At 41.7% G+C, this 10,902-nt stretch overlaps 1 protein-coding gene across 3 annotated transcripts; it reads left to right on the forward strand.

Annotated features, from left to right (window-relative positions):
• Positions 1-12: 12 nt before the first annotated feature.
• On the forward strand, positions 13-5,369 carry LOC115103842 (GA-binding protein subunit beta-1-like). 3 transcript variants are annotated; one of them, XM_029624833.2, is made up of 9 exons: positions 13-107; positions 937-1,044; positions 1,246-1,413; positions 1,621-1,815; positions 2,081-2,213; positions 2,371-2,451; positions 2,639-2,803; positions 3,590-3,708; positions 3,795-5,369. In XM_029624833.2, the coding sequence occupies exons 2-9, from the start codon at positions 937-939 to the stop codon at positions 4,260-4,262; spliced, it is 1,437 nt and encodes a 478-aa protein (XP_029480693.1). In that variant the 5' UTR covers positions 13-107; the 3' UTR covers positions 4,263-5,369. The 3 variants fall into 3 exon arrangements, with proteins under 3 accessions (XP_029480693.1, XP_029480702.1, XP_029480710.1); XM_029624842.2 differs by having other exon boundaries at positions 16-107; positions 934-1,044; XM_029624850.2 differs by having other exon boundaries at positions 16-107; positions 2,081-2,186.
• The last annotated feature ends 5,533 nt before the right edge of the window (positions 5,370-10,902 follow it).

The following is a 10,902-nucleotide window of genomic DNA, read 5'->3' on the forward strand; positions in this document are numbered from 1 at the left end:
ACAAATATTATGTTTGTTTAGCTGTGTAGAAGTTACGGAAGTGTAATAAACACACATTCGGCGGCAGAAATTAGAAGAGGTGCACTTTTAGCGAACGACTAGCTAAGGTAAGCTACACTTGAAAACCTAATCCATTGTTAGCTGTAGCTAAATATCAACAAACCGTGTAAAAAAAAAGAAGCTCTGCAAACATAGCTTAACGTTAGATTAAAACTAAGCCATTAACATTATTAGCTATCTTACACTGTAGCTAAATACCCAAAACTCCAACGCGAAATACTATAAGATGTTATTGATTATGTGCCGGGGATATGCTCTTTGAAGTTTTGTGAAAATCAAAGCCATCTTCAGTTCTGAATGCTAGTAACTAGCTAGAAATAATAGTGCGGATGTGGAAGTAGACAGATTTGGTGCCCACTTTGCCATCCGTAGTTTCATATTCGACTTCCACCGGAACATACCACCAACCAAGTATCAAAGCTTATATTGTTGATTGTTACATTATTATATGTATTACTAGCTAACGAGAAAAGTTCAAGCCCAGCTAATTGAACTGTGCGATAATTCAGTCAGTGTTTCTTCAGCTAGCCTGTGATTTGACACTGTATTTTAGCTAAATAAATCATTTCACTTTTGCCAAGTTGGTTCTTATTGCTGCCACAATTTCACATGGGTTCTGACTACGATTGCTACAAATGTACACAAACGGAATATTTCCTAGTACTGCAATTTTTCCTTCAATATACAACCATCAACATTACACCAATAACACACATTGATGCAACATGTTTCGCAGAGCATAAACAATTCTATTTTGGCAGCAAAAACCTTTCTCTAGAGACTTTTTTTTAGCAGTGCCTGGCTTCTATTCACTCAAGGGGTTTGTCTTATTGTTTTGACATTCTTAGCAAAAGCACTCTTTCTCTCTCCCAGTAGATGTCACTGGTGGACCTGGGTAAGCGGCTGCTGGAGGCTGCACGGGCAGGGCTGGATGATGATGTCAGGACCCTCATGGTCAATGGAGCTCCCTTCACCACTGATTGGGTAAGGGTCTCACTGTAGGGATACTCCCATCTACACAATTTATGATTTCACACCGCATGTAGCCTAACACAGAGATATTGTTCCTCAGATCTCTTGCGGTACATCACAAATCTACCTATGTTGCAGTGCTGGCTTCTTTCACACAATCCAGACACAGTGTTGTAGGGACTGGGTCCTCATAAACCAAACTGTGTGTTCTAGCTGGGGACATCCCCGCTCCATCTAGCGGCTCAGTACGGACACCACTCCACGGCTGAGGTGCTTCTCCGAGCAGGCGTTAGCAGGGATGCCCGGACCAAAGTGGACAGGACCCCACTCCACATGGCCGCCACAGAGGGCCACTCTAATATAGTGGAGCTGCTAGTCAGTGTAAGGGCAACCAAATGTAAAGCTGACAGTATTCAGCTGTTTATATGAAAAACATAATCGTTATATTTTTATTAAAGTGACTGACAAACAAATGTTATTTTTTTCATGTTGACTGTTCACCACCCACATTTTGGAATCTAGGCTACCCGTCTCACCTTCCTATCTCTTTCCCACCACTGGGGGGGGGGGTGCTGTGCTCCCTAGCAGAGCGGAGCGGACATCAACGCTAAGGATATGCTGAAGATGACAGCCCTGCATTGGGCGGCCCAGCACGGTCACAGAGAGGTGGCAGAGCTGCTGCTCAAATATGGAGCAGACGTCCACTCCCTCAGCAAGTTTGACAAGACGCCCTTTGACATCGCCATGGATACCAGCAACACTGAGCTCATGATACTGTTACAGGTGAAGGGACTGTGTGTGTTGTTTTTATATGGCTCTGATCATTTATTTTCAAAAAAATGCCCTTATGTCTGTATAAGAAGGGAAGTGAACATAGATTATTATTATTTTTTATCTAAACACGTGCAAGTATGTGTTCTTATCACTGGTTTATGTAACACGTGTTGAGGCCCTGAAGGTTAAACTGTTGCCCAGTATGTGGGAGGAACTGTATCTGTGTTTTTGTGTTAGATAACACCTTCAAGGTGTGTTTTGTAATTGTACACAGGATGGCATGCAGAACCAAGTGAACATGAACCCCGAGCCCCAGTTCATCATCTCCTCTGCTGGGGTCGTGAACCTCTCTGACCTCGTCAACACCACCGCCAAGTCAGGTATGGGCAACTGGAGCACAGGTAACAGTAAGTTGGGTACAAATTAACTAGAGGTATATCAAATATAACTCGCTGACATTTATCATTTATATAAATGGGGAACCTTAGTTACCACCTGACGTCACCCAAGACACTTTTAAATGGGATGACTTGATTGAGGTTTTTCATTGTCTTATTTATCCAGGAGAATCTGTCTCTACCACCTCAGTCCTGGCAACACTGGCAGCCCTGGCAGAGGCCTCAGGTCCCATGGGTAAAAATGCAGGTAAGTGATGTCTATGCATAACCATGAGGATAACACTACAAATTATTCTGAGCTACTCATGTTACAATTAATAGTACTTTGATCTATATCATATTCTATAAAATGATAACTCTGTGCGTTAGGGTTAACTCAGATCTGTATTATAGTTCTTAGACTGCAATGGTAAGTAACTCTATCTTTCCCACAGGCAAATCTGAGGATGCAATCGCTGCAGATTCTGTGGATTCGGCCATTCAGCATGTAGTGGGCGATGGAGGTCAGAGGGTCATCACCATAGTGACGGACCAACACGGCAACTTGCAGCCAGCGGGACTTGGGCAGCAGTTCTTTGTCACTATGCAGGGGCAGCAAAGTAAGTAGGAAACCACATCTATATATACACTCAGTGGCCAGTTTATTAAGCATATCACCCGTTCACGAAAATGGTTCGCTCCTACAAACAGTAAGTCGGGTCGCTGTAACTTGCTATGAAAAGCAGGTCGACAGGCATCGGGGCATTCAGTTACTGTTTGATTGACTGTTAGAATGGGTAAAATGAGTGACCTATGCTACTTTGAGCATGGTATGATTGTCGGTGCCAGGCTCACCAGTTCCAGTATTTCAGAAATGGCTTTTCCTGAGCTTTTCACGCATGACCGTATCTAGGGTTTACAGAGAATAGTGCAACAAACAAAACATCCAGTTAGCTGCAGTCCTGTGGAAAAAAACTTGTTGATGAGAGAGGTCGAAGGAGAATGGCAAGAATCGTGCAAGCTAACAGGCAGGCCTCAAACAGGCAAATAACAGTGCAGAACGGCTTCTCGGAATGCACAACTTGTCGATCCTTGTCACGGATGGACTATTGCAGAAGACGACCACACCGGGTTCCACTCCTATCAGCTTAAAAACAAGAAAAAGCTTATTGATAGGTCCCTTGATACCAATTGAGCAACATTTGAATGCCACAACTTAGTAGAATCCATGCCCTGAAGAATTCAGACTGTTCTGGAAGCAGAGGGGTGTCAACCCGGTACTAGATATGTGTACCTAATAAACTGCCAATGAGTGTATGTTTATATAGATTTTACTTGTGCTCATGTCAGCCTTTTTCAAGACATTACAATGAATGCATTCATGAGTTTGTGTTTTGTTTCTGTAGTGGTGGCAGTCCCGGCTGGTCAGATCACAGAGGAGGTGGTGGAACAGGAGCCTTATCCCTCTCCTGCACGCAAGAGGAGAATAGAGCCTGCAGCCATCCTAACCAGACCCAAAGACAAGGTCAGCAAAGGTCCCCATTTTTGTTGCTTTGCATAATATTCTGAAATAGTTTCTCTCCTCTTACTGTGTGTGTCCATTGTTCTCAGAAAGCGAAGTCGGGGGACAGCAGTCGGGAGCAGCTCCAGAAGCAGTTGCAGGAGGCCAACCGGAAGGCCCAGGAGTACCGCACACAGCTCCTACAGAAGGAGCAGGAGGCTGAGCAGTACCGCCTCCGACTAGAGGAGGCCATAGAGCAACAACAGAGCAACAATACCAGCAATGCTACTGGTTCTACCTGCACAGGTGTCCAGGAGGCAGAAGAGGAGGTGGTCCAAATGGAAAAACAACACGAGACCGAGGAGAGAGTTATGGAGGAGGACAAAGTGGAAGGGGAGGAGGACGTCCCATTTCCGGAAGACACCATTCTGGTAAAAGTGGAGGAGGAGCTGGATTCAGGGGAGGGAGAACAGATAACAGTGGATGATACGGAGGAAACGGAGAAGGCTTCAACTAATGTCACAACGACCCCCAAACGGGGGAGAGGGAGGGGACGAGGACGTGGAAGGAGGCGGTAGTCAAGCGTCCCTCTGTTCTCTTGGTGTTCTCTCATGATATGTCTTGTTTTATGCATTTATATTAATATTAACGGTTATTACTTGTTTATTTTAGAACGATAACATTGTATTTGTAACTAGGTTTTGAGATTATTTGATTTACTTGCAATACATTTGATGAAGAAGCCATTGGCGAGCACTTGTAAGCTAACACTGAGCCCTGTAGGAGGAGTTAAGGATGCAGATGGCTCCACAGTGTACAAACATTTCTGTGAATTTAGAGAAAGTAAGAAAAGGTATGTTTGCATAGGAGTGTAAATACTGCAATGTGGGTTTGATTGCACTGTGCATTCATTCTCCTAAGAATAAGGTTTGCAACACATTCTAATATAGGATATTCAATCCCCAGCATTTCTGGTTCATGTCTTCAGCGTCATGTTTAAAATAGAATCAAGTTAGCTCAAGTGTATAGTGCTAACTGAGAAAATGCATCTGATTCTTCAGAAAATGTTCTCTAAGGCTGGCTAAGTTCTAGTTATTTGCGTACCTGTATGTGTGAGTGTTTGGGCATCTGTGGGTGAGGTCGAGGTGTGGGATATCGATGTTTCTTTGCTAGATGGCCAGCTTTCTTAAATCTGTCTTGAATATCCTATTCTAGTACTATTTTAGCTGCAGACCACTCAGACACTAAGATACTGTAGGTTTTCCTTTTTTGTTCCAAGTAGTGTTAGATATTAGAGTTAATGTGTAAGTCACTGTTATTCTTAAGCTCTTATTTTTGTTCCTTTTGTCATTTTAAAGTATTACACTCTGTATAGACCAGCATCTGTCAATAGACATTGATCTGTCATCGCAGTCCAGTTTAAACTAATACTCTCAGAAAAATATTGTTTACATATGCTCTCTTTATGGCTGGTTAATTTGACACTAAGTGTTTCTTTATGAACATTATAAAAGCACAATCAGGGGTTATCTTCCAGTTGGTTAGGGGGGGAAAAAAATACAATTTTGCTACAAAATAATGTTAGTGAGAAAATATGGGAAATTGTTTTCTATGTTGAATACCCCTTTCTTAAATGTATTTTTAGAATTCAATAAATAAGCCTTTATTGTTATTCTATCCATGCATGCTACTTGTCCTTTTGATTTATTTATTATATGACTATTGCTCATCGACAAACTGCGTCTACATACAGTGTACCTAACATTAGGAACACTTGCTCCTTCCATGACAGACTGACCAGGTGAACCCAGGTGAAAGGTTTGATGCCACTTGTTAAATCCACTTCAATCAGTGTAGGTGAAGGGGAGGAAACAGGTTAAATAATTATTATTTTTTTAATGGATTGTGTATGTGTCCAATTCAGAGGGTGAATGGGCAAGATAAAATATTTAAGTGCCTTTGAACCGGGTATGGTAGTAGGTTTCCCGTGTGTATCAAGAATAGTCCACCACCCAAAGAACATCCAGCCAACTTGACACAACTGTAGGAAACATTGGGGTCAACATGGGCCAGCATCCCTGTGGAATGCTTTTGACAGCTTGTTGAGTCCATTCCCCGATGGGGGGGTGCAACTCAATATTAGGAAGGTGTTCCTAATGTTTTGTACACTGTGTATACCTGCAGGCATATACAATCTTGTGTTTTGAATTAGTCCTGGCTGACTAGTTTAAATTATTTTTTGGGGTTGCATAATGTTCATCATACAGCTTCTGTAAGTAATTGGCACAATGGGGCATTTATTTTTTGTCTCGTTGAGCCTGAGAGGTTTTTTTAATTTCATATTTTCTCTGGAGGACTGCTTAATAAGCTCGTCCAACCTCACGTCTATTTATAGCATTCATTTCACAATGATGTCCCTGGTGACCAATCAGGAAAATTACAAGCAATTTTTTAAAGTGCTTAGCTGTACATGTACGTTGTCTATTCTGTTCTTTTATACAGCTGTGATGGTTTCAGCAATGTACCATAGTACATCAGTCTCTCTATGTGGTCATGGTATGAGCTGTGCGCCATGTTTCAACCCAAGAAGCTTAGAAGAAAGAAGTAGTATAAAGTGCATGTACCTTAAAGGCCCAGGAGCCTTTTCAAATGATATTGATTAGATTAATTTTCCCTTTTTACCTACTGGACATGTATCCTGTAGCTAGTTTTCTCTACGCCCATTTCTTCCTCTTGTCAGTAAATGGAGGTAAGATAAATGTTGTACCCCAACGGAGGAATCATTCCCCTGCACTGCAAAATTTATTGTGCAATTCCAATATCCTCTTTAAGTCCTACTCATGGCCATTCCCACTCACAGGGGAACATTCCCAAGAAAACTGTTTACGGACCATTAAATAAACTTGCATAGATTACAGCATAAAAACTAAAACAGCGCCTTTGGGAATGAAATATAGTCAGTACATACAGTATATGTAGGTGGCTGAGTGTGTGTAGTAGACCTTAAAGAGCCACTAAACACACAGATTGGTATGTATCGGGAGGGGGAAGCTGAAAATGTAACAATTTTCACAATTTCGTAATATTATTCCAATTTTATAGTGTGGGGTCTGAAATTATTGACACCCTTGATAAAGATGAGCAAAAATGAATGTATAAAATAAATAATTAAAATACTGAGGTATATTGAATGCCAAAAAAAGGGAGGGGAATTATATTATTTTATACTAATACAATTGCTCAGAGAAAGAGATTGTGTTGAACAAGTCATCTTTTTTTTCTCAAAAAGGTAGGGGTCAAAATGATTGACACCCGTTTTCAATACCTCACCTTGCAAGGATAACGGCACTGAGCCTTTAAAAAAAATTTTAGAACACATTTGGAGGGATCTTAGACCATTCCTCCATACAGAATCCTTCCAGATCATTGATATCCTTTGTCTACGCTTATGGACTGCCCTCTTCAATTCGATTCACAGGTTATCATTGGGTTTCAAGTCCGGAGACAGATTGGCATTGCGAAATTTGGTCACACACACCAGTGGTGGGTTTGGCGTCAAAATGAGAATGCATGAGCAGAAAACAATTCCATACTACTGTAAAATATGGTGGTGGATCTTTGATGTTATGAGGCTATTATGCTTCCACTGGTTCTGGGGTCCTTGTTAAGGTCAATGGCATCATGAACTTTACCCAGTACCAGGATATTTTAGCCAAAAACCTGGTTGCCTCAGCCTGGAGGCTGAAACCTTGCAGCAAGCGGATCTTCCAGCAAGACAATAACCCCAAGCACACATCAAAATCCACAAAGAAATTGATAATTGGCCCCAAAATCAACAATTTGCAATGGTCATTTCAGTCTCCGGACTTGTGGTTTGAAATGTAGACAGCAGTCCATAAGTGCAGACTAAGGATATCAAGGATCTGGAAGTTTCAACTCTAAACCCAATGCAGTAATCAATAACAATGAAATACCAGGAGGAAAAAAACCACATGAGAAATAAGAATTATGAAGAACACAATAAGTAAGTAATTAAGCATACTTGCTTTCAGAAAATATTCAGACCCCTTGACTTTTTCCACATTTTGTTACGTTATGTGTGTAGATTGATTTACATTTACATTTACATTTAAGTCATTTAGCAGACGCTCTTATCCAGAGCGACTTACAAATTGGTGCATTCACCTTATGACATCCGACAAGAACAAACATTATGAATCTACTGAAAAATAAATGTAATGTTTGTGTATTGTTCAAAAGTCAAAACTCATGTCGACATTCATTAGTATTATTCAAGGACAATGCGTTTTTTACCGAGTTACACAAATCCACAAGGAGTCAGCAGAAACCATATATAAATAAGCCATTCAGCCAAGTCAGTTATATATATTTTTTTAAAGGCAGTAAATGAGGCTGAATGAACTGTTTGGCTGCCAGACAAGGCTCCGCTGATAGCCAGGTGTAGAGGTAGTAAGGATTCAGTCCACAGTGCTGAAAAGAAAGCTCTGCTGTTGGGACAGCTTTATGTCGGCCCTAACAGTTTGTGGGCAACGTTTGTCACCGTTATAGTGCAAATAATGTATTGTTTAGTGTTGTATCATGCAATGTTCCCTCTAATCTGCACAAGGGCACGCAGCAGCCCTGAGACTCCCACGCAGAAGAAATACAGTTGAAGTCGGAAGTTTACATACACTTAGGTTGGAGTCATTAAAACTTGTTCTTGTTAGCAAACTATAGATTTGGCAAGTCAGTTAGGACATCTACTTTGTGCATGACACAAGTAATTTTTCCAACAATTTTCCAACAGAGTGAATTATAAGTGAAATAATCTATCACAATTCCAGGGGGTCAGAAGTTTACATACACTAAGTTGACTGTGCCTTTAAACAGCTTGGAAAATTCCAGAAAATGATGGCATGGTTTTAGAAGCTTCTGATAAGCTAATTCACATTATTTGAGGTGTACCTGTGGATGTATTTCAAGGCTTACCTTCAAACTCAGTGCCTCTTTGCTTGACATCATGGGAAAAAATCTAAAGAAATCAGCCAAGATCTCAGAAAAACAATTGTAGACCTCCACAAGTCTGGTTCATCCTTGGAAGCAATTTCCAAACGCCTGAAGGTACCACGTTCATCTGTACAAACAATAGTACGCAAGTATAAACACCATGGGACCACACAGCAGTCATACCACTCAGGAAGGGGACGCGTTCTATCTCCTAGAGATGAACTTACATTGGTGCGAAAAGTGCAAATCAATCCCAGAACAGCAGCAAGGGACCTTGTGAAGATGCTGGAGGAAACAGGTACAGAAGTATCTATATCCACAGTAAAACGAGTCCTATATCGACATAACCAGAAAGGCTGCTCAGCAAGGAAGAAGCCACTGCTCCAAAACCACCATAAAAAAGTCAGACTATGGTTTGCAACTACACACGGGGACAAAGATCGTACTTTTTTTTGGAGAAATGTCCTCTGGTCTGATGAAATAAAAACAGAACTGTTTGGCCATAATGACCATTGCCATGTTTGGAGGAAAAAGGGGGAGACTTGCAAGCTGAATAACACCATCCCAACGTTAAGCACGGAGGTGGCAGCATCATGTTGTGGGGGTGCTTTGCTGCAGGAGGGTCTGATGCACTTCACAAAATACATGGCATCATGAGGAAGGACAATTATGTGGATATATTGAAGCAACCTCTCAAGACATCAGTCAGCAAGTTAAAGCTTGGTCGCAAATGGGTCTTCCAAATGGACAATGACCCCAAGCATACTTACAAAGTTGCTGCAAAATGGCTTAAGGACATTAACAACGTCAAGGTATTGGAGTGGCCATCACAAAGCCCTGACCTCAATCCTATAGACAATGTGTAGGCAGAACTAAGAAAGCTTGTGTGAGCAAGGAGGGCTACAAACCTGACTCAGTTACACCAGCTCTGTCAGGAGGAATGGGCCAAAGTTCACCCCACTTATTGTGGGAAGCTTGTGGAAGGCTATCATAAACGTTGGACCAAAGTTAAACAATTTGAAGGCAATGCTACCAAATACTAATTGTGTGTATGTAAACTTCCGACCCACTGGGAATGTAATTAAATAAATAAAAGCTGAAATAAATCACTCTACTATTATTCTGACATTTCACATTCTTAAAATAAAGTTGTGATCCTAACTGACCTAAAATTGGGAATTATTACTAGGATTAAATGACAGGAATTGTGAAAAACTGAGTTTAAATGTATTTGGCTAAGGTGTATGTAAACTTCCGGCTTCAACTGTATCAGCCCATAGAGAGAAGCACGAGATTGAACTTCGCTCAACTTTCTAGAGCAGTGGACACCAACCGTTGGATCTCCAAGGTATTCCTAGTCGATAGCCAAACATTTCTGTAAAAAACAAACAATGATAAAGCCTTGTGTTCCTATTTGTATCTCGGGCTGTTTTCGGTAGGTGCATCCGATTCAGCTGCCCTGCGCACTGGGTAAGCAACTATTGCCATTTTGAACCATACCACGCCTCCTCTCCACACCACACCTCCCCTACACATCCCCACACACCACCCCCACACCTACTCTCCACACCCCCCACACCTCCTCTCCACACCTCCCCCAACAACCCTTTTGCCCCTTTCCACCCAACACACATCTTGTTCAACCAACAACCCACCCCAACATCACCCACTCCCCTAAACACACAGCTGTCCCAAAACATCTCTCCATTTTCACAAATACCCCCCCCCCCCCTACCACCAAACACAAAATCCACTCCCTCCCAAAACCCTGCCCTCTGAACACCGCACTTCAACACCTAGCTATGTTGGTTACCTGCACCAATGACCTCCTCAATCTTCACACACGAGATGTCAATCTCCTTGGCAAACTCATGGACTGCCTCATTGGGGTCCTCGTAAGTGAACGGATCAATGTACACCTTCACCCCGGGAGAAACATACTGCTGCGGGGGGGGGGAAACGATTTAATACATTTTTGAATAAGGCTGTAACGTAACAAAATATGGAAAAAGTCAAGGGGTCTGAATACTTTCCAAATTCACTGTACACAGTCAGTTCCAATACCATATTTACAATGTGAAGGGATACAGGAGTGATGGAGGTAGATATTATTTATTTTTATTTCACCTTTATTTAACCAGGTAGGCAAGTTGAGAACAAGTTCTCATTTACAATTGCGACCTGGCCAAGATAAAGCAAAGCAGTTAGACA

Source organism: Oncorhynchus nerka, linkage group LG3 (assembly GCF_034236695.1).
Source record: "Oncorhynchus nerka isolate Pitt River linkage group LG3, Oner_Uvic_2.0, whole genome shotgun sequence".
Taxonomy (NCBI): domain Eukaryota; kingdom Metazoa; phylum Chordata; class Actinopteri; order Salmoniformes; family Salmonidae; genus Oncorhynchus; species Oncorhynchus nerka.

Excerpts from the sequence above, each read along its gene's own strand:
- LOC115103842 (XM_029624833.2), top strand. The coding sequence starts at position 937 with ATGTCACTGGTGGACCTGGGTAAGCGGCTGCTGGAGGCTGCACGGGCA. Across the intron at positions 1,045-1,245 it reads CTCCCTTCACCACTGATTGG|CTGGGGACATCCCCGCTCCA; the intron begins GTAAGGGTCTCA and ends TGTGTGTTCTAG. Across the intron at positions 3,709-3,794 it reads TAACCAGACCCAAAGACAAG|AAAGCGAAGTCGGGGGACAG; the intron begins GTCAGCAAAGGT and ends CATTGTTCTCAG.